Raw genomic sequence first — 17,432 nt, 5'->3', positions numbered from 1 at the left:
AAGAAACGGCGATGGGGATAGGCGTGGTGGATGGAATCTTTTCTCTCTGTCTCTTCCCTTCTTTTTTATTTCTTTTTTTTTTTGGCTGCATGTTTGGGCTGTGAAGTTTAGGTTAGGAAGGAAAGAGGGTGATGTGGGGTCGGACCTGGTGGGCACTTTGTCCGTTTAGAAGCGGAACGAGGAGTTGGCTTCGGACTTTAGAGGGGCTGGAATTTTGCATTCAACAAAAGAGGGACCCACCCTCATCCTCTGCCGCTGCTGGTCGTTTTAATTGTACCATCTGATTCACCGGGTTTCTCGTGAATTTTTTGGCTGCTCGGATTTGCTTCCCCGCACCACATGCATGGCCCACTGGCTCTTTCCGCACCCTCATCAGTCCCATGATGATTTTTATTTTTTTTGGGAAGAGTCGCATGATGATATTTTGATATGAGAATTAACAGACTAATTTAAATAAATTAAAAAAATTAGTTTAAATAGTTATTTATAATAAATATTTATTTTTTTAAATATTCTTACTAATTATATGTATTAATTAGAACTATCATTTAATGAAGATTTTTAATGTGTATAACTATTATAATGACTACTTTAAAAAATAAATAAATAAATATCAGAAATAAAATGAATTGATATGTTATATTTATGATAATATCAAACTAATTTTTATATTAAACATCAAAAATAATACTTGGATTAGCTTTTTCGAGAGTGATTTTATAAAATCCCGAGGTAAGTCTATGGTTGCCAAACTCCCCCTATAATTATCCTCTCCTCGCTTCAGGGACAAAAAATATCAGCCTCGCCCAAAATAATTTATCCATGGTAGATGGAAATCTATTTCATAACTCCTGACTTGCTACCAAATTTCAGGCTCCGGCGGTACGTGCACGACTTGCTTGGATTTAAGATTTATCAATACTTTCAAATAGTCTTAAATAAGTCAAGACAAAATTCTCTGCACATACGCGGGTCTTGAATTTATTTATCTCTCAATTATAGTTACTTTCAATTTTAAGTATATATGCATTTAAAATAATCATTTCATCGGACGCGAATCAGCCGGTGAAAAAGATTGAAGATTGGTGATGGGATTTTTTTTCTTTTTTTTTTTTTCGGACGACAAAATGATATGCTCAGGTCCCTTGGAGAAGACAAACGTTTTACGATGAATACGTCCGTGCAAAGAACTGTTGACAAAAATGGTCCCCAGGACAGAACTGACGATATTGGTACTTTGGATTCTCTCCGACGAGATTTGAGCGTGCTTACCAAATTAATGGAAACGAGTCGATTGCCAGCCCCTAACCGTTTTAATTTTAAATCTTTTTAGTAATACATTTGTAATTGTAATGACGGAGAAACACGAACGGGAGCCCTGGAGCAGTATTGATTAATTTAATACTCATTTAGTACTAAATATAAAACTCATGCTGTAAGATAATTTACGCCATAAATAAATAGTTTTTCCATTGAGGACAGTAAATGTTAAAATCCAAACTTAGTTCAGCACCATTGATTGGATTACACGGACGTGATTTTGCCACGTTTAGCCACTCACTGAGTCTCGATCCTCAAAGCCTGTGTGGATTTTATGGCACTTGCTGATCAATATCTTCTTGACCCCATCTTTCGCATGGACAACCCTCTGGGATAAGCATCAACACTCTGGCGCTGCTGTTGGTGGTTGTGGTAGGTGGCCGGCGGTGTCTCCGACACCTTCCACTTCTTTACCGACTTGTCCAAACTCCCACTGTATATTATCCATTGTGGCTCTCCGTTACGTGCTTCTGGATCATTCTCCAACGATAGGCACTTCACCGGTCCCGTGTGACTCGTCAGTATCGACGCGCATCTGTGTGCCCCGTTCTCTAGTCTTTTCCACACGCATATCGTCATATCCGCCGATCCACTAATCAACAGCTTCCCCACCGTCGCCAAGCATAGCACCGCCAGCTTATGCCCTCTCAAAACGCCGCCGTGCGACTCCGGTTTCCCCTGCTCCCAGTAGTTAACAACGCCGTCGGAAGATCCGCAATATAGATAGCTAGAGTCCGGGCTTATTGCCAGTGCCGTCACAGCGCACTCTTGCTTTAACAATGTCTGCGAAAAGAAATGCTTCGTTCCTTTTCCTTGAACCTCCCTGCGCCAGACCTTAACAGTGCCGTCAGCCGAACCCGTGAACACCAACCCGTCTGCTCCGACCACCAGAGCGTTGACGGCGTCGTCGTGAGCAGTAACGGATTCTAAGCATTTAAAATTGGACGCTTTCCAGACTTTGAAGGTTTTGTCCCATGAAGCGGAGTAAATAAGTGAGGCGTCTTTGGTTATGCCGAGGCAAGATATGGCATCATGGTGTTTAATCCAGAGAACGCTACGGTTGCGTTTTCCTTCCACGTAATTCCTGGGCTTCATGGAACATTTTATGTAATTTTTGAGAGTCGGCAGGGTGGCGACCCGCTTGTAGACGGTGTTATTCTTGCCGGATACTTTCCAGACGCGGATGCGTCCATCTTGATGACCCGTGAGAATTTCTCGGCCAGCAATAATAATCGCTTTGACTAAGCCACTGTTGGATTTAAACACGGCGTGCTCCTTCTGGTTCTTCCATACCCGAATGTTCTTGCTATCGGACCCTGTGTACAACAAGCCGTCGCATGCCGCCAGGGAGTATATATGGCCTTCTTCTCGGATGAGCGAGCCCAGGAGAACCGTAGAGACGGATTCATCTTCGGTACCGGACGAGGAGGCCGCAGCAGAAGCGCCGGCGCCTGTCAGATGAGAGGACCATGGAGACTTAGGCAATGTCTCATTTTCAGAATATTCTGCTGCCATTGAAAATGTGCGTGTTATGAAAACCTAACTAGTAGTTGCATCTAATTAACGAGATAGAGGATGCTGCATTATTTCTTAACCAGTCATGCTCATTTAATATATGGGTAATGAATTAGACCTGTCTCTATTAATTCCTTCCTGATGAGTTTGATGCAGAGATGGAAAAATTGATGGGAAGGAATTAATAGGGAGACGAGGTCAGATGGTTAGTGGAGAAGGCCGAGAGAGGACGGAGCAGAAGAGGAAAAAAATCATATGCAAAGGGAGGAGATCAAGGGATTTTGTTTGTTTAGGTTTAGGAGGTCAATGTTTTGGAAAAAAACACGAGAGGTCAGCGACGGAGATTATTGTGTGTTATTACTGTTTTGGAATATAGCATTCCTTTCTGGATAATTATTAGATTTCAGATTTTAGAATGGGATGATCGAAGGAGAGTAGATGAATTTTCGGACCTCTTTGGAGCCCCTAAATTTGGGGTATGACTTGGTCAATCAACCAATTAACTATTTTCCATTTTTAACGCCAACGCCATCGTTGTGATATTTCAATCTTTTTTTTTTACCAGTTTTTTCTACGCGAACATTGATATCAAAACACGGATATTGGTCTTTCATGATTAATATCTTATATGATTTGCCTGATGCATGTGATTTATTCGCAGTATCTTCAAACTTTAGGTGACAGGGATAAAAGCGTAGGAGTAACGTCGCAGGTGCTGATTATGACGTCCTTTCAGCTCAAAAATACTCGCAGAAATATTTACAAGTACTACCCGTACTTTAGTCCATGAGGCCGGCCGCGTGCAAAGATGGAGAACCCCCATGAACAAATCTGCGCGTGATTCAAATCATTGCGTATTCAAATAATTTTCCCTGGCCTTCTTGTCTTTAATTTGTGTATATGGGAAGTGGAGACAAAAAAAACTTTGCCGCAGGACGTTATATCTCTCGCTAGATTCGAGTTTGGACACGATATCATTACGTACTTTTGGTGCGTGCATGGGGGATGAGTGAGTGCTTGTTTTGATTTGGAGGTGCTTGGAGATGGATCATCTCATTCCCACAACAGAGACACATCCCTTTAATTAAAGTAAATTGAGCATATGAATCCGGAGTTTATCATTTCGGTCAGCGAGTTCTTCACACAGCATGGTTAATTAACGGAGAAAGCCCACGGACATGGATACTTAGCTTGTATCCATATACAATGATGATGGGATTAAGTCAAACGGAAAGGAGTTACTCCTTTATAATATAACAAATCAATATATAAATTCTTATTGAGAAAGATATCGATATTTAGTATCAGATAGTATTTTTATTTTCAATAAAAAGACACTTGTGCTCATGAGGGGGGGAGGTGCTAAACATTTTTTTTTTAATTAAAGCATAAGTATCCTCCGATGCTTTAACAAAAAAGACACTTGCGCTAAACATTTCGTTCAATTGAGATCCTCCACTTCGGTGCACGGGACCAGCCCAATCATTGAGCTCTCGAATTATTGTCTGTCTCCCCTTTTTAGTATCCGAAGAAAATGTCTCTGTTAAGTTTTCTCTTCACTTTTTTTTGTTTGTTTATTATATCTATTATTAGATTAATGTCTAACAGATGAGATTTAATGCACTATAATATAGTATTATTATACTACTCTTCCGTCCTTATTATAAGACCCAATTTGACTTTTTATTTGGTCCTAATTATAAAACCCAATCCATTTTCTCTCTATATTATGCATTTTTTTCCAAGATAATCCTTCTAATATGATAGTTTTAACCAATATACTTGATTAGCAAAGATATTTTAGGAATAACAACACTTATTTATTATAATAACCAACTTAACTTACTTCCTTAATCTCCTCAAATAAGTCAATTGGGTCTTATAATAGGACCGGAGGAGTATTAAATAATAAAAATACATATAAATAAATTTAATATACATAAATATTATCATAATCACAATAAAGATCAGAGAATTATAAAATATTTTAATAAAAATCTACCAATTATGCATGGATATTCATTTTCTCTCTCCCCCGAGTGCCGGCCAGACTTGGCTGACTCTCTCCGTAATGGCTCAATTGTGTCTCATAGGGAATCTAAGGAATGTGAATTTCGGTTTCATTACTGAGCTTAACAAGTATTACCTCTGATTGTAATTATAATATCGTATTTATAGTTTAAAAGTGGTGTCTTGTAATTACAACCGGAGGTAGTAATTTATTTTATAAAATGTTACTTGAGTTGTGTACTTGTGTTATTCATGTGATATGACGTATTTACTATACTTAGGTTTTTGAAAAACAAATCAGTCGAATAATAATTTTGACCCCAGCACACACATGCTAGTTTTTTAAAAAGAAAAATAATTTGTTGTTAAAAATATCATTTATTCTCCACCGGGATGGTATTTAGTGATGTGATTATTAAAAAAAGTGTCTGGCCATTCATCAAAGCTGGCAGCGGATTAAGTGCGATTGATTCTTAAATCTTTGCCTTTGTCACGTGCTAAAAGAACGGTTGTTGCCAAATGCTGCATGGTATTTTCTTTTTTCTTTTTTTTTTAATTGGAAGTTGAGAACGTTAGGAAACTGCGTCAAGGGCAAGGGCTTGTTAATTTGTATATGGGTTCAGTAAGCATTTATAAAAACTTTCATATAAAATCGACACAAAACTCTCATTACTTATCTCGTATTTGATAAAACATGATTGAAAAATTATTTTTAAAGAAATCACGATTCCAAACAACGCCTAAACATGTGAAGGGAGAGTCTCAGGTCACAAAATCTGATGTGTGGGGAGAAAGACAATAATAAGCCGGAAATACCTTTTCCAACTAAGATTTGGGTTCAATAGCTCAGATCTAAATAGTTAGAAACACTAGGTAATGGATTTTTACTAACGGAAGATCGTAATTGAAGCTAACAAAAACAAAAGAATACAAAATGGAGAGTCAATTATCCACCTCCCTAATGAAGGGGGAATTAGATGTCAGTAACAACAATGATCAGCATTATCAGCATTCAATTCCCGTGGCTGCCGACGAGGGAAGGATAATACTCCCTCCATTTCTTATTATACGAGACATTTAATGTTTATGGTATATTCTCATATATAAGAGACATTTAAAAGTTGTTTCTATTTTTTTGTATTGATTTCCTATTTTACCCCTATTTATTTTGTTTCCAACTCATACTCTCTCTCCCTCCCACTCCTTTTTCTTTTAATAATTTAATTGTTCTCTTTCATACTCTTTCTCCTTATTAATAAGGGTATTGTTGTAAAAATATTATACTTTTTACATATTAATTGTTTTCAACTAATTTTAACTGTTTTTCTTATCAATGTAATTTGGTTATTTGTCTCTTATAATAAAAAACGGGGGAGTATAATCTAAACCCACGGAGGGGGATAGTATACGAGTCACTCAACCTGAAAAGCCATAAATGTTTAATTAAAGGGGAGTAGAAGATGGAAGGTTGCGCCCTCTGTTTAGTTTGTTTTTAGTCTTTTCGTAGGCCATAAGCCCCCTGTTTAATAGGAAACAGCATGGATGCAGCCCATTGTTTTGGGGTGGCCTTGTCACTTGTTTTGTTTGGACGAATCGAGCAACCATCTCCTCCACCTTTCAGCGGCCTCCAACTCTGCCCCCTCCGTTTTTTGTCTCTTCTCATACCACTAATCTATCGCCAACTACTTTTTTCCTCCCTTGGCCAATAACTTGTGCTCTAATAATCTTGCGTCTTATCTTTAGATGCGGCGCTTTACTGGATTCAAATTTTATAACTTTCCATTAATCTTTTTTATTTATTTGATTCAAATTTTAAACCTTTTTTTCCCCTCACGCTGCAGCCCGCCCCTCAATTTTGCATTCTCTTTTATACTTCGACAGGGGTTGCTTTACAAATCGTAAATTTTTCTTTTCGCCAAATAAAGATGCATTTAGATTTTTGCGAAAGCTAGGCTGTGTTCGAGTAACCGCCTTTTTCTCCACACACAGGCGTCCGCGGATAATCAATCATGAAATTTGATTCTTTCTTTCCGTTGAGGTCTTCATCCTTGATCCTTCCCTGTTGATGCATATGTATGCACCAAAACAATTTAAAAAAACCATACTACACGACAAACCTAACAGGTATTTAGATATAAACTAAATCATGGTTTTAGAAGTGATTTTACTACAAATAAATATGTGAATGAGTTTATTTCCAAACACCCTTCTAATCTTTCAAAACCGCACAAAGTATGCAGTTTTTTGAATTTTAATTCAAGAGTTTTTCACGTCTTTATATTCTTTCGCAAAAAGACAATCTGGCCCCAGAAAGAGGCAGTGAAACGTGACAAGATACAGGGCGGCCAAGTGTGGTCCATCGAGCGACCTGAATATTTCTGATGAAGTTTCAAAGAATGTTTGAGTGGAAATAAAATTATGGTTTTAAAAATATTTTTACAGTATAAAAAGTAAACGTATAAAAAAATTTACCGAAGAAGTGTTTTTTAAAATCATTTTTTTTAATAATGCAAACGCGGCAGCCGTTTCGGTTTGCGTTGCTTGTAATGGCAAGCTGAAAGGGTGTGACGTCGTTTTGAGAAAACCAGTGGCTTTCACACCCCTGAAACCACTTGCCGTCCTCGAAACAGACAACCCCGCTCATTTCTCATTATATACACAACTCCCCTGCCATTCTTGCTCTTGTGCATATCCACTCTGTTTTTCTCAAGTGAGAGAAAATGGCTTTCATGAGTTCCGAAGGAGGATGCTCGTCTTTGTCGGAGAACGACGAGATCAGCAACCTCGATCATGGACCTGTCTCCAACCAGCTTCACTTGAAACCTTGTTCTAAGACCTCGTCCCAGGGCCTCGACAAGAACCTTGTACTCCGACGTATCCGTCACCACAAAACCTTAAACAAAGTGAAAAGCGCTCTCGACTCTCTTCTGCACTCCTCACAACCCCAAACGGCCTCCTCCCAGGGTCACACCACCTGGCTCCAACAAGACGACGCCTTCTCTTCTCCTTGAACTGCATCTATTACTCCCCAATTTCCCAATTTTACATGCAAATCAACTTCTCAAACTATATATATGTATGTATGTATCTATGTAGCAGCAGAATTCATTCACTTGCTGAGCTTGAATTGTATGATGCCATAATTAGGGATTGCTGTTTCCGCATGAAAATTACATATACAGCAAATCAACCCCTCATCGTGTTCCTTACTGAATTCCAGATTTTGTTTCATCCTCTTTGTGCATTCCAAAAGGACTAAGCATCGTCGCCCCAACACACACCAGTGATCGAATATCATTAGCTTCCTCTACTAAGATGTTCATTATCAGTGAATTCTATGCCCCAACTTTTACTAAAAATATAATAATGAAACGCGTCATATATCAACATAGAGATGATAGAAATCGCTCGCTTTTTTTGGGGGAAAAAAATTCGTGGAATGTTTTCTTCAGGTTGTCATTTTGGCAAGAGAAAACTTTTACTTGGTATGTAAAAGAATCGCAGCCTTGCTGTCAGAGAACTTGCAGGTCTCAAACAAGCATAAAGAATTGCCCAGGCGAAAGAAAAACCATGCTCCTCACGAGCTGCAAGCACGAGAAGCTTTTATCGCTGATGTAGAAGCAATCCTGCAATGTAAACTAAGCCGAAATTATAAGTTGTGTCAGATAAATCATTGCATATCAACTAAGTAATGCAAAACATAGAATAGAAAAGCTGACGAAATTGGATGCTATCTGGAACCCTATCCGTAAAAAACACTCTGGCTTGTAAGATGGACAGAGAATAAAATAAACCATTAATTCTGGGAAACGCCTGCTTGTGCTCGTGCTCATTTCCCTTTGCGGGTTGGCACACACGAGGGGCACAAGACTGCGGAATTATTTTGTAAAGGGCTGATCTTGAGCTTCACTTTATTTCCGATATCTGGCCAAGTATGTGGCTGGGTCAATGGCCTGGTACACGGATGATCTATGAAGCCATTCATCAATTGGGCCTTGGTCCAATAAATCTCAACCATTTTTTTTTCCTGTCATTTTAAATTTATTCATTTTGTAAAACGAACTTTCCACTGTGCGAAATAGAACCTGAGAACTCAACTCTTTATAATATAATGCTTCAGATGGAGTTTTTTTTTTTTTTTTTACAAAAACAAACTCATCACTTATTCTATGTAATACCGTTTGATATCATATATGTGATGTACAATTGTGCGTCGTTATGATGGACGAGAGACTTTCGACATGCAACAATGCATTATAAGTACAAAAGAAATAAGTGATGAGTTTATGGTTTATTATATTTACTCGTGCAATGATGCTTCTATAATGCATGTTAAACTGGTCCTAAAACCATATTTAAATACCAATGGAAATAAAAAATCATTCTAGCAAGTTTATTCAGATGAAAATCTATTTTTCTTTGTTCATACCCATCAATACCCAACTTTCATTTTTCTAAGAAGCAAAGGTATTTTTCTCTTGAATTGCCTTATACTATATCTAATTTTTAATATAAAAGCTAGTTGACTAATTTAAATAGATTAAAAAAGTTTGTTAAGTTAGTGATTTGTATTAAACATGTATTATCTTCTTTAGAATACCTTTGCTAATCACGTATATTAGTTAGAACTACTATTTGATAAAATTTTTAACATGTACAATCACGACAATAATTGTTTTAGAAAAAAAGATAAAAATAAATTACAAAATAAATTAAAATTTTATATTTAAAATTAAATTAAAAATTAAGCAACGGAGGCAGTGTAATGTATTAAATGGATCCAGACGCTATCTTTAGTCATCAATGAAAATGAAAGTCACTGACTGCGTTTATTATGACTCGACTTTGGTGAGTATGTTTCTGTTGTTGTCCATCACACTCAATTCAGACATTTAAAAAAAAAAAAAACTATTGTGTGAATCAGTATATGGGATTCAAGCATCGTTGCGTAAAAATATCGTCTGATTATTCATCTGTTTGACTAACCCGGAGGCCCAACCGAACCGACCACGCGGTTCCATCTCAGCTCCCTAGTTAAGGTAAGCCAAAATGTCATGATAATTCATAGCTCGGGCACACGCTGTTTGAGTTGTTTGCCTAACGTTGCTGCTGGCGCACAAATATTGACAGTATAATTTTTAATTCATCGCATTATTTTCTTAATCTTAACTGTTAATATCATGGTTTTGTTTTTATCCGACGCTGTATTAGTTAATTTAGAGAATACAACAGGATTGCTTTCAGCTTCAACCAAACCAATTTGGAAGGCAAACATATAATAACAAAAAAATTTTGCTCGACACGACCATAGAAAATCTAATCATCCCAGCTCACTCATCGTGAAATAAGGAATAGGAACCAGCCGCTTGACCCGTTCCTTACAAAAACAGATTAAAATGCCGAAAGGTCATCGGCTTCCAGGCGTATGATTAAATATAATGGAGCGCGACAAATGTGAACTCGAAAAAAGCCACGGCATGTTACGGATTGGAAGGACACGTAATCACGTAATTGTGTCATCCAGACAGCCGAAAAGGGGGACTTAGCTTCCCTCCTCCTGCCCTGCCTACCCTTAGATCCGGCAAGGTAACTTTGTCTGGTTGTAAATTTTCACGGATGACACTCCACACATTATCCCAACCGTTGAAATTTTGATAAAAGGAAAAGGGGGGAGGGATGCCAAATTCCGAAAAGGGCAGCATCATGAAAGGAAGAAGAAAGCCACGGCACATGACTGGAGACTGGGTTTGCATTTGGCTCCCCAGGCCCCCCGGGAAGGGGGGGGTGTGTAACTAAGTACTAACTCCACTCTTTAATATTATTTTCGATTCTTAATACTCCTCCGATCCTTAATATAAGACCCATTTAATTAATTTGATTAGATTAAGGAAGTTAGGTAAGTTAGTTAATTATAAGAAAAGTGACACATTTTTCCTAAAACACCATAATCATCTTTCTTAATATCCCCTCTCCCTTTTCTACTTGATTATGGTTGAGGAATTATCCAAAGGGGTAATTTAGAGAAAATTAATAAATATGAAAAATGGGTCTTATATTTAGGACCAAAACCAACTCAAGAATTGGGTCCTATATTAAGGACCGGAGGAGTATAAAATATTGTTTAATTTTTATTTTGGTCCTAAATATAAGACCATAATCTATTTTCTCTCTCATATTTATATATTTTTTTTCAAAGTAGTCCTTTTAACAATGATAGTTCTAACTAATACACTTGATTAGCAAGAATATTTTAGGAAAAACAACATCTATCTATTACAAATAACCAACTTAACTTCTTTTCTTAATCTCTTTAAATTAGTCAATTAGCTCTTATAATCAGGATCGGGGTAGTATAAGAACTAGTTTGATTTTTAATTTAGTTCTAAATATAAGACCCCAATTCATTTTGTGTCTCACATTTATCCATGTTTTACAAAATAGTTCCTGTCTGTAATGGTTGCATATGTTAAAAATTCTATCAAATGGTAGTTCTAGCTAATATATATCTTTAGCAAGGGTATTTTAAAAAAAACAGCACTTATTTATTACAAATAACAATTTTAATAAAATTTTCTAATATACTCAAATTAGTCAATTAGTTGTTATATTAACAGCATGAGCTGGTATTATACTGTTTGCTTTTGCCGATTGGACCCGGCTAGGAACATGTTCTTATAACTTATTTAGGGGGTGTTTGGATAGAAACCAAACCATGGTTTCAGAAGTGTTTTTACGGATTACGAAATAAATATGTGGAGGAGGTTACCTCGTTTTGCGGAAAAGTGATTCTGAAACCTAGGTTTTGGTTTTGCCAAACACCCCCTTAATCAGGTGGCGGTGGAGTTTCATCCTGCCGTCCTTAACCCGCGTACGCTTCCATCACCCTCCTTCTGTTTCTGACTGTGTGTTTAAGATGAAATTTCAACTAGATCTTCAAGTTGATTATGATTACCACCGCATGGTATATTTGACGCGCCATATATGCTGACCTAATATTATGGCAAGAACTGGTTTAATTCTCTTATTTTACTTATTATTGTTTTAAAAAGATTTAACTCAGGCGTAAATCTAGTGTAATAAAACTACCTATCAGATAAGTCAACCATTTGCAGGAAGAGGTAAGCAGGGAAGTTTCGGTTGGGGCGCATGTCACTGCTACCAAACATGTGAGAGGATAGTGTTGAAACTTAAAACAAACGAAGTTGGCCCATTTAGATGTTTGCTCACGCCAACCTTGAGAGGATGATCTATAGATTAATAACATAGTGGCGTGAAGCAAGTAATGGTGATGAGCTGCCAAGTTGGTGTCCGCGCACAACACGCCCTATTATATGACCTTTTTATGTTTTGGTCACTCTTTTTTATTATCTTTCCTCTGACCATCACTATCGTATTCCTCCCGCTTTCGCTCGTCCCCCCCCCCCCTCCAATTTATTATTATATAAGTTGGGTCATTTTCTACTATGTGTGCACATATATAATCACATACATCTCACAGATCTATCATTCGTCTGGCAATGGATTTATTCTGATCTCCGTTTTAGACAGTAGTGGAATGGCTTCCCTACTTTATTATGTGGCCTGTTCTGTAAATGCCCATTAGCCCCACCTGAGCATGGAGTTAATATATTGAAGATGTCCTCAACTGGGGACTACAGTTAAAGGTGGCAGTGACAAACTGGAGAGATGAAGACAGAATAGTCAACATCTTTGTTTTGGGTGGAAGAATCTGGAGATATGGAGAGAGGGCCAAATCCAGTCAACTATTTTGGCTGGGGAAATAGTTATTGTGAATGTCATTATTATTATTTGGGTCTTCATATTTTTCAAAACCCCGTTTTTGCAACTGTTGTTGGGTGGGGGCTTGGATTATATACCCATGAAAGCCACCGGAGTCAACCCCACTATGACTTTTTCGCCGTCGGCCATCGTTGTCTCCTTCCGTTTCATCATACTCCCCTATCTTCGCTCCCAAGGCATATCTCTCAGCCTTCTGCTCTTATGCAATGATGATAATAAATAATAAATTTCCCATCAATTTAATGTCAAATTCATTCTAATCTGGAATAGATGGTATTTTCCTCATGCGAAGGACATATTCGTCATTTGACTGAAATCCTTTAAAAAATGATTGTCCCTATTCCACGACGATCCTGAGAGTGGGAACGACCGGGACGGCTCAAACAATTCTTGGACCTGCCTTCCTGTCTCTTGTTTTATTTTCGACCCAACCCTTTTAGTTTTCAGTATTTACACAGTCGCTGGAGAACAACGTTGAAAGTCTGCTACTTTTCTCCTCTCCTTTGAGTCTTAAATGAAAATTTATTGTCCTCCGTATTCAAATTTGTTATGTTCGAGTAGCGAGTTATTTCTTCAGCGGCCGCAGCCATTCATTTCAACCATCGCAGAAGCTTGAAGGTATGCATATTTATTAGTTCACGACCGTCCCTTTAAAACTGAGGGAAACAAAAATTCAAATCTTCATTTTGATCATTTATTGAAAGTCATGGCTGCCCAACGGCATCTATCGCAGGCTTTTACTACTGCTCATTTAATCACGCAACTTGATCAGATACTCAAACGGATCCTGAGATTTTCAAAGCTAATGAATCAAAATTCATAATTTGAGTCTCAGGCAACTCTGGTTTTTCTTATTCGGTCGCAGAAGCTGATGATTTTCCTGTCTGCTCAAATATATACCAGTTCAATTTGCATCCCGCAATGTTTCATTACCGGAGAAGTTTCTCTATTCTTCTCACACTCTTCGTGATTTGCTCTACAAAAGCCGAAAACCAGACCACATGCCAGACCAAGTGCGGAGACAATTCCTTGCCGTATCCTTTTGGGTTCTCTGATGGTTGCCAAATCCAACTGAACTGCAGCCTCAGCAATAACCAAATGCAAATTAGGGAGTTTGTGGTTCAGAACGTAACGTCTAGCAGCATATTCATCCATCTCCTGGCGAAGTGCAACCGCACCCTGCAATCCATTGGGCCCCTTTTCTCTGCTAACTTTGCTCCCACAGAGAACAACAGCCTCCTCGTGCAAAATTGCACATCTGCTCTTGGCGGCTGCGTTATACCCACCTCAAGTTTTATGAGCAATCAGATAAAGTTGGATGGCTGTGATAACAGAAGTGATAATATAAGTTGCTTAACGCGAAGCCAAGGCCAGGAAGCTTTTGATGTTCTGAGATTTGAGGATGTGATCCAAAGTGGATGCAAGTTCTTGTTCTCGTCCATAGCTGTTGACCAGAGGAAAGAGGACCCAGATGTTTCTCTGCAGTTTCAAATGCTAGAGCTGGGGTGGTGGCTTGAAGGCCCGTGCCAATGCTCTCCCAGTGCCAAGTGTACAAATGTCACCGTGGCCCCCGGAAAGCTTGGATATCGGTGTGACTGTCCTCAAGGTTATCTTGGAGATGGGTTCTTGAATGGCACCGGTTGCCGGAGACCAGGTGAGTGCACCCCGTTGTTGAAAAGATTTTATATTATTTTATATATTGATTCTCATAGATATATATTATAATGGTAATGGATGGTCGACTAGCGATTCAGAAATGATGATAAAGGCACTTATTTCAGTTTGGGAATAATGAAATGATTATCAGCGTGTGCTTTATGCAAAGGCCACCAAGGCTTTATTTGATTTGTTGGGTCGTATTTGGCGTACCAACTTTTGCTGCGGAATAACAACATTCATCACTTTGAATATTAGGCACTTATAGACCATGATGGCCGTATTCCTCTTTACTTGTTTAGTTGCCCAGAATGTCTTGATGTCATTTCAGCCAGTCAGACAAGTCCCCTAATTTTGAGCAGCTCAATTTGAGATTGTTTAGTAATCATTTGCGGGTAATGTTATAAGGGGGAAGAAACTTTCCTACGGCAACCAAATCCTGTAATCTTAATCTTGCGTAATCAACAATAATGTATTTACCAGTTATGAGAAACGTACGCTGTTGTTCAGAGAAGTAACTTGCGGAAGAAAGAATACTAGAAAAGTCAAAGTTTTGTAGCTGCTCCATCAGTATGGATCAAGATTAGCCAGAGCACGTGTCTGGTAGGATGTGTTCAGACTTTTCTATTAGCTGGCCAAAGGCAAGGATTAATGACAATGCATTCGCAACGTGAGAAAATGCACCAGGGCATCACCGACATATTTTAATTAATCTCTATTTTGCCGACAAAAACCCAAAAATAAAATAAAATCGAGGCTCTTGGCATTTACCCTTCTTCTAGGTGAGACGTGAGAGATTCAGTAAAATTAAGCAGTAGTGTTTGAGTTTTGAATAATGTATGGTAGCTAACCCTCTTCCAGATATTTTTGGGCCTTAATTACAAATATCTTATAACTCGCAAGTCTGTGGAGTTAGATTAGGAGACGTCTCTCTGCTTGTTGGAAGTATATCTTCGCTTATTTCTTCCTCTACTTTCACTGTCTCATCAGTTTCTCAGTGCAACGCTTCGACAGTGACCTCTGGAGGATGTGGAGGAGCAGTTAAAGTCGGAGTTCTTGTTGGAGGTACAACCACTTCTCTTTTTGGCACCTCACAGCCAATTTCATTACTTCATGAAGTATTTTGATTGACCACCATGATTCTAATTGTTGTCTTCACAGGGATCACCGCTGGAGCGTTGATAGTAGCAATTCTGTGTCTCCTAGGTTATTATGTACGACGCCGTTCCTATTGTTTGAAGAAGCAAATGACTGTAAAGCGCCTGTTGCGTGAAGCTGCAGGCAACTCTAGCGTTCCTTTCTATCCTTACAAAGACATAGAGAGAGCCACTAATTTTTTCTCAGAGAAACAGAGGCTTGGAACTGGGGCTTTTGGTACAGTTTATTCAGGGAAACTCCACAATGATGATTTGGTCGCCATTAAAAAAATAAGACAGAGAGACCCCAATAGTGCTGACCAAGTCATGAATGAAATCAAGCTCCTTTCTTCTGTGAGTCACCCAAATTTAGTTCGTCTACTGGGCTGCTGCATTGAAGAGGACGAGCAAATACTTGTTTACGAGTTTATGCCCAATGGAACTCTGTCTCAGCATTTACAGAGAGAGAGCGATAAAGGGCTTCCATGGACAATTCGGCTCACTATCGCCACCGAAACTGCTAATGCTATAGCATATCTCCATTCCGCCATTGACCCTCCAATCTATCACAGGGACATAAAATCCACCAATATTTTGCTGGATTACAACTTCAACTCCAAAGTGGCCGACTTTGGGCTTTCCAGGCTTGGCATGACCGAAATATCACACATCTCAACCGCCCCACAAGGGACTCCAGGCTACGTGGATCCTCAATATCACCAAAACTACCATCTTTCTGATAAAAGTGATGTCTACAGTTTTGGAGTGGTTTTAATAGAGATAATAACAGCCCTCAAAGTGGTTGATTTTGGTCGACCTCATAATGAGGTTAATTTGGCTGCACTCGCAGTCGATAGAATCAGGAGGGGCTGTGTGGACGAGATCATAGATCCCTTCTTAGAGCCGCACAGGGATGCTTGGACGCTCTATTCTATTCACAAAGTAGCTGAGCTTGCATTCAGATGCTTAGCTTTTCATAGCGACATGAGGCCTACTATGATGGAAGTGGCAGAGGAGCTAGAGCACATCAGACGCAGTGGCTGGGCAACTATGGAGGAAGCCATATGCACGGCATCGTCGGTTGGGTCGGCCCGTTCATCATTACCAGATAAAAGCGAGAAATCGTTTAGTGATGTTCAAGGTGATAAAGAACGAGTAGAGAGTGAGAGATTGAGTGTTCCAGAGAGGGCAGAGGTGAGGGATAGTTCCCCTGTATCAGTGCACGACCCTTGGTCAAGTGGACATAGCTCGTCTTCAACGAATAGCTTGTTGGGAAATGCACCTCCATGACCTACTCTTCAGCTGCAGTTTGTACTAACAAGCCAAGGTCCAATATAAAATACCACCATTTATTTGGATCAGCAAAATGTTCATACCAAAGACCACAACTAGTACCTGATTGCCTATGTAAAGGGAAGCCTCAAATGACATGCACATCTTTTTTGTTCTTTTAATTCGTCATCTTATAAAAATCTTTCAACCACTTCTATTTATAAACAAAACAGACTTATAAACGGCCAAGATCCACACTTGAGATGTATAATTATGAATTCGGTATTTATAACCATCGAAATAACAAAAACTTCGGGTGTGCCCTTCTGATAAGTTTAAATACGTTTCCAGAATAATCACACTAATGCGATGTCATGATCCACTCGTCGCTAAATCTTCCGTTCCAGCTACGAAGATCTCCTTCCCCTGCACTGTTCACTGTCCAACTCATTGCCACCATGAGCCATCGCCTTGAACCAGCCACCATCTTCCCCCCTGGCGTGCTCGACCAACTCAAATCTTGTTCTCGCTTTCTCTTTTCATTGAAGGTCCTGTGCCCAAATCTCCAGGACTGAGATTTCGGCTGATTTTTTGACAACATTCTCTGCATGTACGGCTACTGGCAATTTTTTTTTAAAAAATAATGCCATGATAAATGTGTGATTTTATATTGATTGAATTTTGTAATTATGATATGTTTGTTTTATTTATTTTTAGGGTGGT

General features: G+C 38.8%; 2 protein-coding genes and 1 long non-coding RNA gene across 6 annotated transcripts; 1 reads left to right on the top strand and 2 right to left on the bottom strand.

Annotated features, from left to right (window-relative positions):
* Nucleotides 1–41: 41 nt before the first annotated feature.
* Nucleotides 42–15,811, bottom strand: LOC114722196 (uncharacterized). The gene is made up of 3 exons (XR_003738137.1): nt 15,736–15,811; nt 6,529–6,538; nt 42–52 (listed from the first exon to the last, which is right to left on the bottom strand). It is a non-coding gene; the product is annotated as an uncharacterized LOC114722196 (long non-coding RNA).
* LOC114722189 (protein JINGUBANG-like) lies at nt 1,509–3,424 on the bottom strand. The gene has a single exon (XM_028908148.1). It carries the CDS (start codon nt 2,833–2,835, stop codon nt 1,609–1,611), a length of 1,227 nt encoding a protein of 408 aa, XP_028763981.1. The 5' UTR covers nt 2,836–3,424; the 3' UTR covers nt 1,509–1,608.
* LOC114722185 (wall-associated receptor kinase-like 14) lies at nt 12,999–16,977 on the top strand. Of its 4 annotated transcripts, none has more exons than XM_028908142.1 (4): nt 12,999–13,263; nt 13,549–14,299; nt 15,292–15,366; nt 15,463–16,977. In XM_028908142.1, the coding sequence occupies exons 2-4, from the start codon at nt 13,567–13,569 to the stop codon at nt 16,725–16,727; spliced, it is 2,073 nt and encodes a 690-aa protein (XP_028763975.1). In that variant the 5' UTR covers nt 12,999–13,263; nt 13,549–13,566; the 3' UTR covers nt 16,728–16,977. The 4 variants fall into 4 exon arrangements, with proteins under 4 accessions (XP_028763975.1, XP_028763974.1, XP_028763973.1 ...); XM_028908141.1 differs by having other exon boundaries at nt 13,511–14,299; XM_028908140.1 differs by having other exon boundaries at nt 13,481–14,299.
* The last annotated feature ends 455 nt before the right edge of the window (nt 16,978–17,432 follow it).

Source organism: Neltuma alba, unplaced genomic scaffold (genome assembly GCF_004799145.2).
Source record: "Neltuma alba isolate B1F8T4 unplaced genomic scaffold, ASM479914v2 tig00012086_pilon, whole genome shotgun sequence".
NCBI classification, from domain to species: domain Eukaryota; kingdom Viridiplantae; phylum Streptophyta; class Magnoliopsida; order Fabales; family Fabaceae; genus Neltuma; species Neltuma alba.
This window is presented reverse-complemented; position numbering and strand designations above follow the sequence as displayed.

Coding starts and splice junctions, on each gene's coding strand:
- LOC114722185 (XM_028908142.1), top strand. CDS start 13,567: ATGTTTCATTACCGGAGAAGTTTCTCTATTCTTCTCACACTCTTCGTG. Junction 14,300..15,291: donor CACCGGTTGCCGGAGACCAG/GTGAGTGCACCC, acceptor CTGTCTCATCAG/TTTCTCAGTGCAACGCTTCG. Junction 15,367..15,462: donor AGTCGGAGTTCTTGTTGGAG/GTACAACCACTT, acceptor TTGTCTTCACAG/GGATCACCGCTGGAGCGTTG.
- LOC114722189 (XM_028908148.1), bottom strand. CDS start 2,835: ATGGCAGCAGAATATTCTGAAAATGAGACATTGCCTAAGTCTCCATGG.